The sequence below is a fragment of the Paramisgurnus dabryanus genome, chromosome 8 (genome assembly GCF_030506205.2).
Source record: "Paramisgurnus dabryanus chromosome 8, PD_genome_1.1, whole genome shotgun sequence".
NCBI classification, from domain to species: domain Eukaryota; kingdom Metazoa; phylum Chordata; class Actinopteri; order Cypriniformes; family Cobitidae; genus Paramisgurnus; species Paramisgurnus dabryanus.
Genome location: NC_133344.1, coordinates 42,274,754 through 42,297,186, shown reverse-complemented (window position 1 = coordinate 42,297,186; position 22,433 = coordinate 42,274,754). Strand labels below are relative to the sequence as shown.

Sequence of the window (22,433 nt, the reverse complement as noted above, 5' to 3'; positions counted from 1 at the left end):
GATGATTGACACAGAAATAACCATAGCAACGTTCTGCCGTCTCGCGTGCTTATCACTCACAGCTTTGACCAAAATAATCTAACAGCATTATGTTTTGCAATGAACCTCCGTCCAAGCATTGTGTTTTGCAATGAACCTCCGTCCAGGCGTTGTGTATTGTATGCTTCTTTTGTGAGGCTGCTTCACAGCGCGCAAGTCTTGCAGTGTTGCCAGGTCCTCGGCTTTTTTTTACGTAAATACCGTAAATTACTGATGTGTGTGTGTACAGAACAGGATTAAGCATTAAAAGGTGAAGTGACAACCCAATTTAATATGCAGTGTGTACGGGACCGTCTCCCCTCCTGTTATTTTACTGCAACACACTGGCAGGCAGCAGCCAGTCGCATCATACTTGCAGACAAATACATCACACACATCAATGCGTGGCTAGCACGATGTCCTCAAAGTCAGCAATAATTTGTTTTGTTTACGAAAATCATAAGAGAATTTATTTGCAAGACATCTGGTAAAAAGAAGATACCTTTATATCCCTTTCTTTTCTTTGAAATCAGTTTTGATAGGAAACTAGTTGACATAGAATAAAAATGTTCAATGGCAATGACAAGATGCAATAGAGGTATTTTAATTACATTTTGTATTGCCATTGGTTAAATGGGTTGAAAGGTTAAAGTATTAATAGAAAGTAACCATTTACAATACAAATTTTGTATCTTTTTTCAATTTAATTACTTTCTGGACTCGGGCGGACTCGACTTGGACTCGGCCTTTAAGAACTCGGACTTGAGTCCAACTCGGACCCTTTTGGACTTGGACTTGCCCTTACAAAAATTAACCATGGTTTTATTGTGGTAGAAGTGTAGTAACCATGGTTTTTTGGTGTATTGATTACTATCAGCAAAACTATGGTTTTACTACACTAACCATGGTTTAACCATGGTTTTTTAAAACTATAGTTGTCAAAACCATGGTTATTTTGTGGTTACCATTGTTTTACTACAGTAACCATGGTTTTTTGGTTTTAACTGTAGTAAAACCATGGTTAACTTTCGTAAGGGTGAACTTGGACTTGAAGTTTAAGGACTTGGTCTTGACTCGTACTCGACAAAGGTGGACTCGGACCCAACTCTAATAATGAGGCAGGAATGTGAGAGGGAACTACAGTAAAGAATGTGCGGACAAATAAATGTATACATGTTTGTTTGTGGTTTATTAACTCATTCACCGCCTGCCTTTTTGAGAAAAGTTGCCCACCTGCATTTTTGTGATTTTAACAAAAGTTTCACAAAATTCCTTGCAGGAAAAATTATCTTCTATAAATATATAAACATACAAATTATATCCAAATAAAGAACACACCTTCTGCTTTCAAACAAACAATAAACAAACAAACAAAATGGGGAAAAAACGTTTAATTATATATTTACTTTTTCCACTTAATTTAACCACTGAAATATGGATATTTCTCTTCAAAAATACAACATTTTGAGCAATAAGCTTAAAAAATTGCGTTTTTGTAAAGGAATTTATGTTAGAGATCAGACTCAGAATGACTATCAAACATAAAGGCAGTTAAAATAAATCATTAATTCTTTTTAACTTCCGTTTTTGATTAATTCGGTTTGGCGCTATCTAGTGGATAAAAGCGGTATTACACTTTCACTTTGAAATTCGTCCAGAAAGGCGTATTTATTAGTTAAATATTAACTCATAATTGACGAGATAACTCGTCAATGGCGGTGAATGAGTTAAGAAGTTAACGATATAATAAAAATAGAAATGAAGGTCAGTGGGACATTTTCAGTTTATTTGGAAACAAATCCTATTCAAAAACTTAACTTGTATAAACTAAGAAACTGATACACAACAGAGCTGCTCATGTGGCTCATGTAACCATATAACAATATGTTTTTCCACTTCATAGTTTTGTGATGATGAGAGGATGCAGACCTGTAAGAGAGTTATAAACAGCTGTTAGCATAAATTGTCCACAGAAATACCACATAAAATACATAACTGATGGGTAAATATCACTGATAGCACTACATTCAGATAAACTATCATGTACATAAACTGCAATCAGAACATCTCAGATAAACATCTACAGTGATTAGTCTTATAAAAAGCTGTTTCAGATGCCCATCGAATGATCGTCTAGTTTCTGTTTTTAGCACATTTCTGTAAGCGCGTATGAACTTTAAAAACACATTGCATATGGCGTCCATGTGCGTGAGCTCGAGTCTCCAGTTAAACAACCCTGCGCTCATAAAAAACAGTGTCGCGTGTAAAGCGCATTGTGTGGAATTGCGTTGCATGTAAACAATATATGGAATCATATTACAGCACACACTGAAAAGATCTTAAAAGACACACACTTAAAAGAAGTGCAGCCTTACTGAAAGTTGCCACGAAGTATACGAAAGTGAATTACTGTGTTTAACAGGACGTGTTATAGTTATCCGCCATTATGTGAGATCAGGCGTCCTTGTTTGTAAACAAACATGTAAACAATATATGGATCATATTACAGCACACACTTAAAAGATCCGGTGGTGCAGCCTTACTGAAAGTTGTCATTAAGGATACGACAGTGAACTACTGTGTCTAACACTGTACGCAGGGTGCGATTTGTGAAAAAAAACAGAGGGGGGGATGTTTTCATAGGCGTCGATTTCGGTGACGGTGGGTTCGCGTACCCACCATATTTCGTCATGAGTCATTTTGTACCCACCACTTTTAACTTCCGTCCATAATAATTTGACTTTTGGTTGTTGTTTTTTTACTATTTTCAGTGGTTATGAGGAGCAGGAGAGAGAAATTTGGTAATCATTGTCCAACCTAACAAAAATCCATTATAATATATTTTTTTAATATATATATTTCTAATTAAAATATTTTAATATGCAGACATGCGCTCTCAGCTCACGAGCTCTGATTGGAACAAACCCGAACCTCACTGTCTGATGAACTTGTGCAGAAACATCAAAATATTACCAGCTTTTTTTATACTTCTTGAAAAAATTAGAATATAGTAAAAGAAGTTGGGTTTTTTTTGGGAAAAAAAGTTTTAGGTGGGCCTGTTGAAAAGTGGGGCCATGCCTGAGCTACAGGACATCGTCTTTCCAAACATAACCTGCGCGAAAGAGAAAAAATGAATGCGTCTCTGTCCACAGCACATTTCAAAACATTTTAATTCATAAAAATAAATCATGAGAACACGAACTTCATTACTGCATTTGCAGGAATTGTAAAATCTTTTTTCTTATAAACTCATGAAGCAGCCTAACGCAATATTTTAACTCTAATAGCTTTTCTTTCCCCACACATATGAATTGTGATCATGCACAACGAAAAAACACACAAGAATTAAATCTTGAATGGCAAAACTATATGGCACAACGTAGTGTCAACTTAAACATAAATATGAACAATGGATTGATTGCAAAGTTAAACTATTACAGTAGAAACAGTTTTACTGCTGCTTTTAAAGTAATAACGTTCACTTTACATCGCGCTGCTGAGCTACAGTGAAATGATAGAAAAGACAGATGCATTATGTTTTAGTCACGAACTGGTCGCGCCCACGCCTCGCTAAACGCCTCTTTGGCGTTTATATATGCGTAACTTCGGCCATTCTCAGTGGTGTGACTGGGACACTAACTCTGCTTGTCATCATAAACAGATAATCAGATTGTGATGTTTATTCCCGCTTTATTAATATGCGGCTGAATATGCTGCCTTCCTTCGTTTCGACAGCTCCACAACCATCTCGCAAGTGTTGATAGGCTATTACTCGTGAGGTGTAACCGGGTGTGTTACCAATCAGATAGCGCCGTGGGCGGGACATTGAGCCAGTCTGCAGAGTGGTGAATACAGAGAGGCTGCGCGGCAGCTGTATCAGAGCCAGCCAAAGTAGTGCATTTTATAACAAAATTGACTTTAATCAAACCACGGATCCGTGATAAGTTTTGTGATCCGTCTCGCCACTAGTGTAGTAGCACTGATCACTTTGAGAGGGGGATAAATTTATCCCCACCGGGGATAAAAATAATTAAGCAGAGGCAGGGATACATTGACCAGAAAGGGGGAAATCCCACGCATCCCCCCCGGCAAATCGCACCCTGACTGTACGGCATGTTATAGTTATCCGCCATTACGTGAGATCACACGTCCTCGTTTCTAAACAATGCGAACGTTTTTCAATCCGACGCTTGCAGTCTGCTGAGGTCGTTATGTAGGCTGAACTGCACAAGCCATAAGCATATTACATGATAGCAAATCTAAATGAGGATAAATTACTTACTTTCTGGAATATATCCTCCTCCAGTGCGTCTTCCATTGTTCTTCTTCTTAGGTAGCGTTAAAGATAAATGCTTCTCTTCCTCAATGTCCAGACATAAATTAAGATATTCCTCACATGTGTGTATAAAGTTTATCATCCAAAAATGCGGTAAAGTCTTTAAATCTGATAAAACTTTACTCTTTGTTTGTTTAGGTTTGAACTGCTCGTCTGTTCATTACCATGTCAACAGCCGATAACACCTGTGGGCGTGACTGCATTAGAGATAATGATCTCAGCCAGGAAAAACAGTTCTCTCTTTACTTCAATGCAGATTATATAAACAGGCAATATTTGTTTTCAATTATAATTAGCTTGTGTAGCCTCTTATGGAACGGCTGAAATTCCACAAGGGGGCGCATTTGTTCCTCAGACGTTGCACAATAAACATGACATCCGAATATATTCATTATAAATCATGAATGAAAAGTGAGATTCGAACGAATGTCTGTTAGTGAACTTATTGTATACACTATTTATATCGTAATTCGGTCAGAAACGTCAAGATTGTGAGATGAACAAATCGTTTTGGATTAAAAGGCTTGGATATTCCATTTCCTTGGACTTTTGGGGATTTATGAACAATTTGTTTTGGACAATTTCACCGAAGCGGATAAAGGAAAGATTTTGAAGGTAAGTAAATATCCTAAATCGGCGCCGCCCGGTTCAGGTAACTAACAACTAGATTACAGTTTTATGACTGCTAAAAATCATATTATGCTTTCTGTGTGCGCTTATTGGAATCCCGAAAGTCTAAGCTTTACAACGATGTGCCGCATGACCGTATATTTTGAAGATTTAATGCTTCAAAGTTACAATGACGTAATGCAGCCTCACGTGCAAGGGGGGGGGTGTGCCGTGTACGGCACAGTGTTCCTTATCAGGTTAAAAAGTAGACATTTCAGGCTTTCTTTGGATATGTGTATCATGTTTGTGTGATGAGTATTCGCAGGATTTCAATTGATTTTTGTAACGTGTTTTGAGAGACAGCTGGTGGAGACAGAAATGTCTGGATGCGCACCCTGTTTATTTTGACAAAAACACAAAGATCTGTTGTTATTGTGAATGTAAACAAATTAAAGAAGACCCTTCACAGTTTTAAATGATGTCAAACAGGTAAGTGTATGATTATTAATGATGGAGTATTTTAAGTTGATATTGCTATGATAAGGAGAAAACACGTCAAAAAGCGGCGCCACATTTTTGGACCCCAGGGGGTTAAGTCCAGAGAGTAAAGAACTAACTGCATTTAGATCAGATTCTGAGGGGTACGCAGGACTTTGCGGCTGCAAATTTGGATGATATATTTATCTTCAGCGAGACCTGGAAAGAACACTTACAACACGTGAAGGGGATCCTCTCAAAAATCAAAGCAGCAGGACTGACAATACGACCAGACAAATGCAACATCGCCAAAGCCGAGACAACATACCTGGGACATATCCTGGGTCATACGACCACAGATGGGAAAGATCGAGGCTGTCAAACATGCTGCGCATCCAATCACAAAGACATATGTACAATCTTTCCTAGGATTAATAGGATGGTATAGATTGGAGTAATCCATGTTGCGTTTCTGAATATTAGTGTATCATGCCTTTTTGATGTCTTATTTGTAGAAAACTGTATTTGAGTATGACTTGTGTAAACATATGTGATAGTATTGTGTGAATATAAGTTACTTACCAGTATACCTGTGAATACTATGGAATGTTCGGTAGGCGGGGCCACGGTGTTAAAATGGCGTCCGTAACATTCAATAGGAGGTATGGTAAAGCGGTGTGAGCATGGAGCGATGCTAGCTCTGGTTGATTAAGGCTACTAATGTGTTCCTATGGGAAAATTTTTTGTTGGGACTTTGCTACGTGGCATAATAAAATGTGCCTTAGATGGATTGCTGCTTCTCCTGGTAGTTTTTATAACCGTAAGGGTCATCCTCAACAGTAATAAAAGCTTTTAAGCTATAAAAAGCAGTTGTTTAATTAGGGCACTAGAATGAAAGAGAATGACATATCAGTAATTTTTGGTGGGACCCACCCACATTTTTTTGTTTCTGACACCAATGCACACAATACATCAATGCATAATTCCTGAATAACTTTTGATTAACTATATTTTCATGTTGTTCTACATTATATGCTCTTACATGCAAACAGACATTTGATGTAGTTTTACTTACCGCCTGCGATTCCAATGATAATGGCAGGTTCCTGTTCACACTCTGATTTTTTTCCCGCCCTGTGAGTTGTGAAGCAACAGATTAAGTAGTCAAAAAATTCAGAAACTTCTACGAACTTCGACGAAGAGTATTCGGCATAGAATTGGTTGGTCATACTCTTTAAAAGTGTGAATAAATCAGAATTCATAAAATATCAGATCCCCACATACTTTTGCTGCAGGTAGATGCAAGTGGGTTTCTGTATTTATTATTTGATCACAAAAGCAAAGGTTCAAATAAGAACAATGAGGATGCAATTTGCCCATTTGGTGCCTTCCCATTCATAGCCACAGCCTAGCAACATCGTTACAGCTTGATGATTCAAGTGTACCATAGTTTAGAACCAAATAATATAATGTGAACCATGAGCAGTGGGGGTATGGGAGGGGTAGCAATGAAATCAGGGAACTCAACCAAGTATGAAAGCACACTAAAACAAGGGAAGGAGGCCCAAAGGGCCCCCTATTGAAACCAGAAGTTTCTTCTTCTGCCATTGTGTCTATGGCAGCCCATAGAACTGTACATAGGAAAGTTAGGAAATTTGGCACACTGATAGAGGTTAGTCCAAATAGTAAATTTGGAGTCTCAAACCCGCTATGGCCACTAACAGTCTAAAGTTTTACTCCGTAGGATCCGTATGTCCGGATCGCACCTCATGACGTAAATGTTTATCGTGAAAATTTTCTCGCAATTTTAAATAGTTCGAAAAACCTACTTTTTCAAGCTCCTTCAAAGAGCTTTTGTCTGATTGTAAATTTTGGTGGTTTTTACATGAAGGCAGGGTGGCTCAGATTGTTAGAAATGTAAGCGGGAGTGCCACAAAACAGACTATAGTGAATGATCTATAATATTTATTTTAATGTTTGTTTCTGCACACTGTGCACCCTTACAGAAAATAAGTCACGTATTTTGGCTAGCTGGGCTGTTGTATACTGCAGAGTTGTATTCTATTCATTAATGTTTTGAATAAGGAAATACATTTTATTGTTTTTCCTTTCATATTTATTATACATTTATTTACAATATACATATTATTAGTAGCTTTCTTTGTCATTACAAAATGTCATTGAAACAACAGCCCCTTGTTTTATAATCACATGTTCACTATGTAATCACATAAAGGTCCTTTAATTTACACAGACCATTTATTTCTCTAAAAAGGCCAAACTTTTACATTTATAAGTTTAAGAAATGTTTGTCTTATTTCATTTGTTCTCCATCCATATATTAGTGGGTTTAAACAGCTTGGACCAAGTAAGTACAAGATGCCAACGAATATACGGCTGCTGGAAGAAATGTTATTCCTTATTCTGTATATCAAAAATGCAATCAAAGCACATACCAAACTAACTGTCATAACAAAGAAGTGAGTTATGCAGGTGTTAATGGCCTTTGAATGGGCCTTACCAGATTTGAACAGAGATGTAAAAATCAAAATATAAGAAACAGTAATAAGACTAAAATCTGTAACTGGTATAGCAAAAGCAGTCAAAAGACCTACAAAATTATTAATGAATATATCACCACATGCCAACTGAACCAATGGCATGTGTTCACAGAAAGAGTGATCGATTATATTTGTACAATATGACAGTTTTCCAGCCAGAGAGACCATTATAATCACCAGTACTGCATTTCTCATTACTGGTGGAATAACAAACTTAATAAAATTGCTTATTTCCATGTACTTATGATAATAAAGAGGTTTGCATATTGCAAAGTAACGGTCTACTGACATCCAAAATAGCAAAGTAGTATTAAATGAACCAGTAAAATAAATACAAAACATTTGTATCACACAACCAGTTAAGGATATCCCACTCCAGTTAAATAAAAAACTTAGAAGCATGCTGGGTACAAACGATATGGGCATTATTAAGTTTGAAAGACACATAAAACCTATAAGTACATACATAGGTGAATGCAAAGACTTCTGAGATATGATTAAATATATGAGAATAGAATTTGCTGATGTAGACAATACAAACATCAGAAAGAAAGGGATGAATAAAAAAGGCCTCCATTCTCCTAAACTATAGAAACCATTTAGTTTAAAGTCTGTATATGTAATATTTTGTACAGGAAGGTCCTTCATGCTGAAAACTTTTTTGCAAGTGCAGAGTTCTGTTTAAAGAAATCAGTTTCATTAAACAAAGAAGTTACAGATGATTATGTTTCTATTGTAACAACACTCAGCCACAACATGGGAACAAATATTTCTCAGTAATGTTGAATAAAAAACATTGTTTCTGTGCTGTTACTGTCAATTAAATACAAAATTCAAGTAAAAGCAAATCATTGATCTTTAAATTAATGATTAGACTTTTTTCCGTTTTACAGTTTTCCAATATGCTAAGCATATTTCCAACAATAAACAAATGACTGATATGTCTCTTTGCACTGATAAAGTTTACCTTAATTCTGAAGTGTCTGTGATTATATTTTCATGTAAATCTGCTAAGGGGTGCTGTGGAAAAAAATCTTCCTCTGTAACGTTCAATGAAGTTTCTGTAAATGTGTTATACGGTATAACAAGCTAGCATAACATTCATACATAATAGGAGTTAAAAAGATGTATTGTTAATCTATTCACAACATTAATACGTGCTCTTTTAGATTGATGACGCTATAATATGTTATGTTTCTCTTAGTCTCAGTCTTGTGTTAGACTGAAATGAAAGTGTGACACATACAGTAACATGGATTCTAAATACACCATGCTGTGTTCCCATGTGTCTGTGCAGTGCTGCCATAGAGCCTTCTTGCATCATCAGGTTGCAGCTACTATATGAATGGTCATTTTTTAAAGAATTTTTATGAGCATATGTCAAAAGTTCCTTAACACTCCTAAGACTTGGTGTGTCCACATACGTGGACATCACATTTTTGTTGTTTACTGTTGTTTGCACCAGAATACTTTATTCTATGTAACAGGAACCTAATGTACACAAACGTGGACAATTACACTGCTCATGTTTAAAGAAACTCCAAAAATATAAATCATATTTTATCTCTCTTTAAATTTCTATCATATGGTTAAAAGCACAACATATTTCGCCACTAGAGTAAGGTGACCTGTTTTCCCGGAGCTGTCCACGGAAATGTCCCCATTTTATAGCACGTCCTACACAACCAGCAAATAAACTGAAAAAGCCCAGTCAACATTTAGCCTGCAGAGTATCAGACTGTAGCAATCATGTAAAGATTATTTTACCCACAGAGGGGGCTGCCAGCTACACTGATTACTTGAATGTCTGTCAATGCGAGACAGAAAGCATCATCAAGTTATCATCAATCAAGTTGTCAAAAGATATCGGGTTTAAGGTTTTCATGATCCTGTTCTGTGTCTCCCTGTCATGTCTCCTATTTTGAAGTTCTGTTCTGTCTGCCATGTCTGTAGTCCTTTGTAGTCCTTTTGTCTCATTGGTCTGTGTGATGATTGTTTCCCAGGTGTCTCTCGTTATACCTCATTTACCCAGTGTATTTAAGCCCAGTGTGTGCATTGTCTGTTGTCGGTGATTGTTAAATGTAAATGCTGTTAGTATTACTCTGTGTCATGTTGCCTGCCTTGTGTTCCTGTTCCTTGTTTTTATACTTTTTGGATTTTTTAATAAACATTTGGATCCTCTCCTTCCTACACTCCCTGTTACAGATAAACAGTCACCGACAACAGACAATGAAAGAAAGTTGTAATATGCCAATAAACTTTGCATGCAGGTATTTGCATCTGCCAGCACCACCTCGCAGTGCAAGCATAAAACAAGCATCAGGTGCAACACCAAATCAGCTATTTTGGCTGAGAAAACTGAGCATCAGTGCCCAGCTGACTTCAGCATTGGTACAGCAAACTGTGGCGACTGGACATGACGCCTCCTTCCCTTCCTTTCTTCCATTCCTAGGGAATGAGGGTTACATACATAACCAAGACGTTTCCTTTCAGTCACTCACTATGACATCATGTCGTAACCGATGAATTGGAATTCCTACCAAAGCACCAAAGAAGCTGCCCCTTCCAGTGCCTGGGTAAACCTTTCGTTTCTAGGTCTGAAGAGGCAGAGCCTGGGCTTACTGCAGAAGGCCGGTCACTACCTTTTCCTTAACCCACGATATTGAACTAGGCAAAACTGGGAAGTGAACCCATCTGGGTAGAACTAGGAATGCTGTGGAGCCACCCCCTATGGAGGTTACGATTGGGTGGCATAACATGAACAACCGATAGGTCTTCAGATATAAAATCTCTAAGTAATATCACATAATAGAGAGAGAGGCAGAGTTAGCTATGCTAAGGGAAACCGTGGATATGAACCCCACGGAAAATACACACATAGGATCCCCGCATAGGGGACACAATGTGGACGCCTAGGCCTTAACACAGGTTACAGTGAATACATCTGATGAAAGTCTGACATTCAGTGCTCCGCAAAATCAGCCACCAAGGCGGTGGAGGAGTACCAACTTTTTGGAAGCTTTTATGGCACTTAATGCTCTCCATAATTGCAATACTGTGTAGCACCTAAACAAAAGAGCTGCAGAGGCGAATACATCCTTTCCTTTAAGCTCGTGTGTGAGACAAATGACAGTTCGAGGCAGTCTATGTGCCAGGGCAGTTGGGGTGATGTCCACACCCCTGAGACTGCAAGCCCGCGACCCCACCCCATGGTGGAGACATCTGTGCACACTTTGGCATGCTTGGCAACCTGTTTCAGGAGTACACCAGCCCAGAGAAATTATGGGTCTGACCACGGAGTAATAGTGAGGTGGCATGCAGGTGTAATGGTTACACAATGCAGACTGCTGTGCCACACACTCCTCGGGTGTGAAGCCAAAGCTGAAGCAGTCTAATATGGAGCAGCCCAAGTAGTGTCACGGCCACTGCTGCTGCCATATGTCCCAGGAGCCTCTGAAATAATTTCAGTGGGACCGGAGTCTTTCCTTTGAATGTATTAAAGCAAGTCAGTATTGACTGCACAAACACTGTGTTAACAAAGCGTCTGCCGAGAGTGAGCTATTATAGGCCAATCATGGAGATAAGCCAACATGTGAACACCGCTCTCTCTCAGCCCTACTTTGAACCAGAGACCAACCAGCCTTTACCCTGCAACACTGAATGTCAACTAGAGCCAACCACAGCTGGAGAGCCTCAGCCTGCAGCATTACTGGCCCCCGTCTAACGCGACTGAGCCCTTTGTCACCTCAGAGCTGAGCCTCACCAAGTGCCTGACCAGGTGCGTGAACCAGCTACATCGTGAACTGCTGTGGGCGTACTGTTGGAGAAGAGTATGTTGGGGGAAGCCCTTCCCACACTCCCACTGCTGAGGGTGAGCTGCAACGGTCTACTGGCTATTTGGACAGTTAAAAAAAATTATCTGCTGTCTGCTGCCTCGCTGGTCCCATGCAGCTCTCCTTCGTCTCAGCTAGTCCCGCCCAGCTCTTCTTCATTTCCGCTGGTCCTGCCCAGCTCTCCTTTATCTCCTCCGCCTCAGGACTCCACTCCTCTGGCTACGCATCATTGCTCTTTCCCCTCAGCTCTGCTGAGCCCCTACGTCCCACTGATGTCACCTTGGTCCTCAGTTGCTCAGCTGCCACTGCGGGCTTCCAAATCCCTGCCTCAGTCCCCTAAACCTTCAGCTCTGCCTTGGCCCTCCGGAACCTCAGCGTCCCCGAGCGCTATGTCTGCTCAACTTGACCTGGATCTCCACCACCCAGGTCTTTGTTACCATCGCTTGTTCCCAGGTTGTCGAGTGTGCCCACTCTGGTCTCCACCCTGGCTCCTCCATTCTGCAACTTTATTCTGGCTGTCTCTGGACAAACATCTTTGCTTGCCTCCCCCAGGCTCCTTCCTCCATCTTCACCACCCTACTGTCATTGACTGTATCATCTCGTTTTGCAACGAAACTCTTTATATGTTGTTTTGTATGTGTATTATGTTTAGTGTAAACTCTGTAAGTCATAAGTCCTTTGAGTGTATGTTTAAGGACAAAATGCAGTAATACCATTTTGAGACATTTATTAATATGTTTACAGATAGCTACTAGTTAGAAGTTATAGGGGGCTTCTATTGACATCATTGGATGAATCCATGTTGTGTTTGTGAATAATAGTGTATCATGCCATTTTGATGTCTTTATTTGTAGAAAACCATATTTGAGTATTATGTATGACTTGTGTAAACATATGTGATAGTATTGTGTGAATATAAGTTACTTACCAGTAGACCTGTGAATAATATGGAACGTTCGGTAGGCGGGGGCTTGATGTTAAAATGGCGTCCGTAACATTCAATAGGAGGTATGGTAAAGCGGCGTGAGCATGGACCGATGCTAGCTCCGGTTGATTAAGGATACTAATGTGTTCCTACGGGAAAAATATTTGTTATTTTGTCTGCACTGTGGGACTTTGCTACATGGCATAATAAAATGTGCCTTAAATAGATTCCTGCTTCTCCTGGTTGTTTTTATAACCGTAAAGGTCATCCTCAACATATGGTGTCAGAAGTGAAGGCGGAAATAGTAGTAAAGCCGAAAGCTTGACTGGAATGCCACCGACAACAAGGGCACAACAGGTTACAACAATGGAGTCCGACGCCGGGCAGAAACCATCGGATAATACTGATGAAAGATTGCAGAAATGTAGGCAATGGGTAGAGGATGTCATGCATATGTCAGAATCGTCTAATGTCAATTTGGAAGAACCATATACTGTAGATGTAGATGCTAACATATCTAATGAGCTAGCCGAATGGCAAAGAACGGATGAAACACTGGCAGATTGTCGAAAAAGAGAAGACAAAGAAATGGCTATAGATATGTTGAGAAGTGACATGTTTGTAATGAAAGGAGACCTTTTGTATATGTCACAGGTCGGAGCGGACCACAGGTGTCGTGAGTCACGCCCCTTCCTAGTTCCCACCTCGAGGAGGTCCCAAGAGCACCCCAATGCCAAGACACATGAGAAGAGGTAAGTACTGTTAAAACAAACTTTATTTAAATGAATTAAAATGCAAGTAGGGGATGGGGAAGGGGAAGCTAAAATCAAACTCTCGATCCAGAAATTGTGGGCCAAGGAAGTAAGGGCTTTGTCACGGAGCTAGTCCGGTAACTATTTCCCAAATGATGGCTCTTCTCTATCGTGACGTATATATCCACTGTTTCCAGCTAATCTTTGTTTTTGTGTTGCAGATGGGCCGTCCGTGGCTTCTTCCCGTCTTCCTGAGGCAAGAGAGAAAATATGGTAAGTATCACGAGGGCTGAGGTGAGTACCTTACACGGCAGTGTCTGGATGGGCTTCCTTTAAGACACAAGGGTGGTTAAAGGTGGTTCCACGGTGGTTGTCGTAGAAAGGTAAGTATTCTTTCGTCACGGAGGTGTCGATGGGCGTCCCAGGCGCGTGACTCGCTTGCGCGGAGACAGATACCGGGAGGTAACTAATTCTTCACCAGCTCGGGTCCCGGGCAGACAACTGCGACTCCACTCTAGACACACAAAGGGATATTCACAGGTAAGTGGTTCTTAGTTCCAAACATGCAAGGATATACTCCCAGACAGTGATACGTCACTATGGGCATACAGTTGTGGATCCACAAGTGAGTAACTCTCTACTTTGGCAGATAAGGACGTACTCTCAAGTAAGTAACTTACAGGGATACATTCACAGGTGGGGACTCTTAGCTTTAGCTTGTCAAGACATACTCTCAGGTAAGTGACTTCTTAGCGTTGGGGGCATACAGGTACGGGCTCACAGGTAGGTGGCTCTTAGCTTTAGGGCAAACAGGTACGTGTTCACAGGTAAGTGGCTCTTTGCGTTGGGGGCATGCAGATACGTGTTCACAGGTAAATGGCTCTTAGCTTTAGGGCATACAGGTACGTATTCACAGGTAAGTGGCTCTTAGCGTTGGGGGCATACAGGTACGTGTTCACAAGTAAATGGCTCTTAGCGATGGGGGTATATAGGTACATGTACACAGGTAGGTGGCTCTTAGCTTTAGGGCAAACAAGTACATATCAGAGATGGGGACTCGAGTTTGAGACTCGGACTCGAGTGCGACTTAAGTCGCACACACAGTGACTTCAGACTCGACTTGAGACTCGTCCTCAAAGACTTCAGACTCGACTCGAGCCGCGTGACTCGTGAACAATGTTTATTTTTAGGAAACGTCTGATGAGCTCGCTGTCATACCCCTCCCTCCGTTACCTACAACCTGCCCACGATGTAACATGTGACATATCTGCTCTGCGTTGTTGGACTTTAAGGTGTCCAAAGCATGTTCATCAATGGAGAAAGACACAAATATCTAAATTGAATATTTATTGATCAGATATGAAAAAGTTACAGCATGCTGGGTCATCAAGTCCTACAGCAGGATTTGACAAACTCACCGCTCAGAACAAAAACATGAGTATTTATCGCCGTTCTTTCTTCAGAATCCTCCTCCCCCAGCTGGCTATTCTCCTTATCAGATTCCATCACCACATTCCTGTGGGGGTTGCCTATCACACACACAGACAAAGAAGAAACAAACTGTTCTCCTCTCATCCCTGAGAGCCATGCAGTCCGTCACTTTCTCCCCAGTACTCCTCCACTTCACATGGTTGACTTCACATAGCATGTTATAATGCTTTCTTAAAAACAAATCATTAATAAAACATTCATTTATAAAAAACATAAGCTGTAAGATGAAAGTGATTATTATGTAAAACATATTTCAATATCATGACATCATTTCATTATTCGTAAAATTGGTTATATGAATAAGGCACACATTAACTTCTTTAGATAGATAAACACATATTAAATCTTTTACTGCAATACTACTTCTAAGCAAACACTTTAATCATTATTAAAAACCATCTGTTAGGGAAGAAAACACACACACACACACACACACACACACACACACACACACACACACACACACACACACACACACACAGAACAAGCACAGGAGATTCTGTTCTTCAAGGTTGAGCTGCCATGCCCCCATTAAGTTATTCTATACGCAACCTTCATTTCATTGGTTAATACACATTTATCAAAGACAACATCTTATCTTTATTACATCAATTATTCAATGATTAATACTGATTAAGTAAGAAATACATGGCATATTTTATCCTGTGAATATTAAAGCATTGGTTAATAACATGTTTGCCTGTTTACTTTCCCCCCTCAGGCCTCGCTCTTATCTTGATCAATGCCAGGCGTAAATTCCTAGCTAATGCTCCTTGCAGCTTTTACACACCCAGAAAAGCTGGTAACTTTCCACTCTCAAACACAAACACCTCATTTTTACATAATAGCTCAGTGCATATATGAAACACACAATGTTTATAGAATAAAATGATTAATTAAAGAAATATAAAATGGAACAAAATCAATTTCCACAGTCCTTATTTGGACATCTTTGTAACTTTAACACTTTTAGCAATCAGCATGAAATGTAGGCAGTAAATATGTAAAACATAATTATTCAACAACACAACAATACTCCATTGTTCATGAATTGGTTAAATGCATTCATTAGTTAAACAAAATCAAATCCCACAGCGTACATGTTGACTGCACTGTCTGAAGCTTTGCTTTGGGTAGTGCTGTGACGGATCCGCGGTTCGGCTTGCATGGGATTCGCAGATTAATATGCAATTTAAATAGGGTAAGTTTATCATTAACGTGTTTCTAAGGCTTGCAATTGTTTAAATGGTTAAACAATTTAACCGCAAAAAGGCGCTCAAGTGAGTAGATTTCTGTATGCACATGCGGTTAAGTGTGTCTGGTCCAGCTCAAGTCAAGTCCATAGTTGCGCTACTTTCTGTCATACTGTAGTCCATTAACATACATTTGCTAAATAGAGCAAAGAAAAACAACACTCTCCGCCTGTGTTTGAGCACGTGTTTAAGTGCCCTCAGTAGTGCACATACAGAGAGAAGTGTTTCAAAGGTTAAGCCAACATAACATTTTTCTTTTCTTGAACGGGGCACATACACACAAAATGATCTCACAGTATTCTTTTTCTAATAAAAACATTTTTGTTTATGTCTAAAGAAACCAGTCTGGGTTTATTTGTTCTTAAAGAGACAGTAACCTCAATTAACCTACTTTGTGTTATTATCTTTACTGATCAATTGAATGCATATCAATAACATTGATATTGTTGACATCATACTATTTATTTGATGTATATATTCAACTGTTATTTTGATAGTATATGATCATAGTAATGAGAGACGTTTATTCAATACATGGAATGTACTATTTAAGTGATGGGGGTTGTTTATTCTGTGTATGACCCTGTTGTGTCAATTTATATTTTGAGTATTGTCTATATTTACGAGATGCTGATTAAGTAATTTCGAGATGAAAGGATATGGTGTTTTAATGTGCATTAGTTAAGGTAATGCCATGTACTTTGTAATGATCCTCTGAATGAAGAGTGTTTGGTCCCTGCTATTGTGAGCTGTTCCACAGTGCTGGCGGGAAAGTTTGTTAATTAGTCTGGGAGTATTTGCACCTGAGAGTCAGTTTGGCATGGCTGTGTACAGAGAGGTCTGCTGTGAGACATGTTTAGAGAGTTTGGCTCATTGAGTGAAAGTGTTTGACCAACACTAGTGTTTTGCTGCTTAAAGTAGTGATGGGCAGTCCGGCTCTTTCCAATGATTCGGCTCTTTTGGCTCAAGCTCCGGCTCTACATTGTAGTGATGGCAGTCCGGCTCTTTTCATAGATTCGGCTCTTCTGGCTCGGCTCCCTTAGAAGAGCGAACGACCCATCACTAGCTTAAAGCAATTTTCTTTATTTTTTTTCCTTTATTGTTTTGATTTAAAACTCACCAATAAATCACCTTGGGACAATTTTCTAAACAGCAAACCATCGTTTTTGTGCCTTCCTTGCTCCTTCCTTACCACTTGGCCTACTACAACCCGACATATGGTGGCAGCGGTGCTTCCAGGCCATTAGGAGCCCAATGCGTATGGTAACAACACTGCTTTCAAGCTAATGGAAGATCAATTTAACCAGAGACTTTACTGTGTGTCATAAGCAGCCATATTTCCTGGATGAGTGTGTATATGGTGTTGAGGTGCTGTTTCATGTAACATGCCACCTAAGAAACAAGATCTTCCTAAAGAAGCTTCAAAGACTGTTAGACCCAACGTTGATTCAACAGTGAGTGATCAGGCTCGCGGAGCCGATGCGGACGGAAATGAGGAGTTATTGGAAGAGGTTCCAGATGCACTTAAGTCAATGTTGCATTCATTTTTTCAAAGGCAAGAGCAAATAGAAGAGCGATTGGAGAGAGAGGCACAACGTCAGGAACATAAATGGCGTATGTTACAACATCAGTTTTCACTTTTGCAATCTGAGGTGCACCAAGACAGACAACAACGACTGCTAATGGAAGGAGCAACAGTCCCGGCTGCTGCAACAGCAGGTGGCTCGGTGAGTTTACCTCCAACAAATGATTTTAACACACAGCCTATTACTAATGTACCTCCATTTACGGCGTTTCAAGACTCTTTGTTGGGAGTGCAGGGTACCTCCCTGCCGCGATTTTCTGTGCCTAAGATGGTACCATGGTCTAATGATGAAGACATAGAACATTACTTAACAACTTTTGAACGTATTGCATATGCATGTAGATGGCCAAGGCAGGACTGGGTGTTACACCTCTTACCCCTTTTGTCAGGAAAAGCTAGAGCTGCTTATGTAGCTATGGATGCAGACAATTCCCTTGATTATGATTGTGTTAAACGTGCTATATTGGACAAATTTGAAATCTGCACTGAAACTTATAGGCAACGTTTTAGAGCTTATGCTATGCATGAAGATGAAACGCCTAGAGAGCTACAGGCTAGATTGAAGGATTTGTATGAGAAATGGATGAACCCAAGCAATCGCACTTAAGAGGAAATTGGAGACCAGATAATTCTAGAGCAATTCCTCAAGCTTCTGAATCCATATACTAGGACATGGGTGAAACAAAACAACCCTACATCTTCAAAGCATGCAGCAGAGATGGCAGAAACTTTCATGGCCGCCAGAAGATCAGTACATCAGCCAAGGCGATGGGGGTCCTACAAAAGTTCACCAACCGGTAAGTCTGTTGATGATTTTGGCGATGGTCTGAGTAATTTAGCTTCGGATACTCATGTTTCTTCTGGTAACTTTAATACGCACATTAAGAAACCGCAGAGTGTGAAGGACCAACAGAAGTTTAAATCTGGCCAGTCAGGGCATAAAAGAGCAAATTGTTCTTTACAGAAAGTCACTAACACTCGTCTTTGCTATGTACCAAGACCAATGAGGGAGCTTCATGAACAAGATCTAAATACTGATACTATCATTGATGTAAAGATAGGAGACAGGGTTTTTAAAGCTCTTTTGGATTCTGGTTCTAGACAAACTCTAGTGAGAAATGAATGCTTGGATGGATTAAACACAGTTCCGCAGGGTAATCTTAAAGTTCGCTGAATCCATGGGGATGAGAGAGAATATCCCAGAACTGATGTGGTTATTGAGATAGCTGAGCAGGCTTACCATTTTTCAGTCGGTATTGTAGAGCAGTCTCCTTACTCAGTTATCCTAGGCAGGGATGTTCCTGTGCTTGTTGATTTACTGCAGGGTGACAAACAGACAGCCAAGGTAAATGTGTTAACAAGAGCTCAGGCTAAACAGGTGGAAACTAATAAACAATTCTTGCAAGACTTACCTTTTGATCAAAACCCAAAAGTCAAGAAGTCTACACGTGAGAGACGTCAACAGAAAGTTGAGGAAACAAAAGTGAAGGAAAACTTACCTATTCCTCACACTGAGGACATTGAGTCTATTCCCCACAATATTGTTGAACTTCAAAGGCAGGATGAGTCACTTAAACCTTTATTTGATAAGGCAAGTAATGAAGTTGCTACGTCATTGAAAGATCACTTTGTGATTTAAGACAGACTCTACCTACAGGGTGCTGAAGGAGAAAGGTTAGTAGTGCCTGAATCCATGAGATTGAAAGTCTTACAGTTGGGTCACTCTGTTCCATGGGCTGGACATTTGGCCCAACATAAAACTTACTGTAGGATTGCTGCTAGATTTTACTGGCCAAGGTTGTATATGGATGTGCTAGATTTTTGTAAATCTAGCTCAGAATGTCAGATGGTGAGGCCAGCTAAGAAAGGTGATCGAGTCCATTTAGTAAACCTCCCAATAATTGATGTTCCCTTCTCCCACATTGCTATGGACATTATTGGTAATTTACAGAAGAGCAAGTCAGGAAACCGGTACATTCTTGTTGTTTCAGACTATGCTACTAGATATCCAGAAGCATTTCCTTTAAGAATTTTGGAGTGCCTACCTTTAGTTAATTACAGTAATAGCATTGGTTGTTATCGGCTCGTTCTCGTCATGCTCGCGGTTTTCGTATTTTCACATTTTCGCATTTCACGTAGCAACGTAGCACGGCAACAAGGAATGATTGACGCTCATATTAGCCAATCTGCGGTCTTCATTAAACGCAAGAACTTAATGGTGAAATTTGATTGGTTATGTAACGTTGGAGAGAAAACTGAACCTGGGACAGCAGCACGCAGCATCACAATCTTAATCAAGTCGCACCACAACAAAATGGGCAGTCGCACAAATGCTCCCAAATATATTTTAAGGTCGCACAGATTATATTTCGGTCGCATATGCGACCAAAATAGTCACAATTTCGAGCCCTAAGATACCTGCTAGTTAGAAGTTATAGGGGGCTTCTATTGACGTCATTGGATTAATCCATGTTGCCATGTTAACAGTGTGAATAAATCAGAATTCATAAAATATCAGATCCCCACATTCTTTTGCAGCAGACAGATGGAAGTGGGTTTCTGTATTTATTATTTGATCACAAAACAAAGGTTCAAATAAAGAACAACGAGGATGCAATTTGCCCATTTGGTGCCTTCCCATTCATAGCCACAGCCTAGCAACATCGTTACAGCTTGATGATTTAAGTGTACCATAGTTTAGAACCAAGTAATATAATGTGAACCATGAGCAGTGGGGGAATGGGAGGGGGAGCAATGGAATCAGGCAACTGAAAAAAGTATAAAAGCACACTAAAACAAGGGAAGGAGCCCATAGGGCCCCTGATTCTTCGGCTGCCATTGTGTCTATGGCAAACCATAAAACTGTACATAGGAAAGTTAGGAAATTTGGCGCACTGATAGAGGTTACTCCAAATAATAAATTTGTAGTCTCAAACCTGCTAGGGCCACCAACAGTCTAAAGTTTTACTCCGTAGGATCCGTATGTCCTAGAAATAAAATCACTTTTTCCTTTGAATCCTTTGACCGTACCCCATGACGCAAATTCTCGTCGTGAAAATTTTCTCGCAATTTTAAATTGTTCGAAAAACCAACTTTTTCAAGCTCCTTCAAAGAGCTTTTGTCCGATTGCCACGATATTGATAGGTAGAATCTAGGGACACTTAACTCCTTTCCCGCCATTGAGGAGTTTACTTGTCATTCAAGAGAAAACGCATCCCTGCCAATGAAAAGTTTTTCCTGCAATCCATATTTCTGCTATTATTCACCAGGTGGTGCTCTTATGCAACTTATAAATCCCAGAAGTATCCCCTTAGGGCAAACAGTTCAAATTCTGTGTATGTTTTGATCATCGTTCTGAATCTGATCTCTATCAAATTCACAAAAAATTTAATTATTTCAGCTTTTTGCTCAAAATTTGGTATTTTTGAAGAAACCTACCAATATTTGACAGGTGTTAAAAAGAGAACAAATAAAGGTAAAATTAGTTGTTGTTTTTTTAAAGCAGAGGGTCTGTTCTTTCATATGATATATTCTATGTTTATATATTTAAAGAAGAACATTTCTGGAAGGCATTAAACTTCTGTGAAAATTCTGGCACTGGCTGGCAACTTTAAAAAAAAAAACGATAGTGGGGAATAAGTTAAGACAAAAAGTTATTAAAAGAATTTTGATACACAAATCGTTTGTCTTATACCATGTCAACGAATTTTACATAGATCACCAGTAAACAGATTTGAGACTGTATCTTCATCAAATTTGCTTGAATTGATATGACTCCTCTAACAAGCAGTCAGTAATGCAAAAAATGTGTATCCCATGTGCATCAAGTGTCAAAATATGTGCCTTTTGCAAAGTTTACAGTGGCGTGGAGTCACATATGCTCACATTTAATAATAATTCCTCTGATAATTTTATATAAACATATTTTATGCTTTTAATATTTGCAGTTAAAAGAAAAGTAAAAAAAGTGTAGATTACAGCATTATTGCTTTTGCAGCTTTGAACATTAAAATCAATCATGTGATTGTTGCTTATATCATTTTCATTGTTTATATACTTTTACATACACTTTATAACATAACAGGAGTTGTTGTGCAAATGCATTGATGGCACAATTAAACAAGTCAAAAAACCTAAATAAACAAAAAATGCCATTTCAGATGTAATATGATCTGATGTCGTTATTTTGATTAAATTAAGTATTTGATATAAAAGTTAGTCAACACATTTATTTTGGTGGTTATCACATGAAGGCAGGGTGCCTCAGATTGTTAGAAATGTAAGTGGGAGTGCCATAAAAAAGACTAAAGTGAATGATCTATAATATTTATTTTAATGTTTGTTTATGCACACTATAATATTTATTTTAATGTTTGTTTATGCACACTGTGCCCCCTTAAAGAAAATAAGTCACGTATTTTGGCTAGCTGGGCTGTTGTATACTGCATATTTATTATACATTTATTTACAATATACATTTTATTAGTAGCTTTCTTTGTCGTTACAAAATGTCATTGAAACAATAGCCCCTTGTTTTATAATCACATGTTCAATATATAATCACAGAAAGGTCCTTTAATTCACACAGACCAT

The 22,433-nt window shown here is 39.2% G+C and overlaps 1 protein-coding gene across 1 annotated transcript; it reads right to left on the bottom strand.

Moving 5' to 3' along the window:
• Positions 1-7,707: 7,707 nt before the first annotated feature.
• Positions 7,708-8,649, bottom strand: LOC135770585 (olfactory receptor 52N2-like). The gene has a single exon (XM_065280225.1). It carries the CDS (start codon positions 8,647-8,649, stop codon positions 7,708-7,710), a length of 942 nt encoding a protein of 313 aa, XP_065136297.1.
• Between the last annotated feature and the right edge of the window lie 13,784 nt (positions 8,650-22,433).

Excerpts from the sequence above, each read along its gene's own strand:
- LOC135770585 (XM_065280225.1), bottom strand. The coding sequence starts at position 8,649 with ATGAAGGACCTTCCTGTACAAAATATTACATATACAGACTTTAAACTA.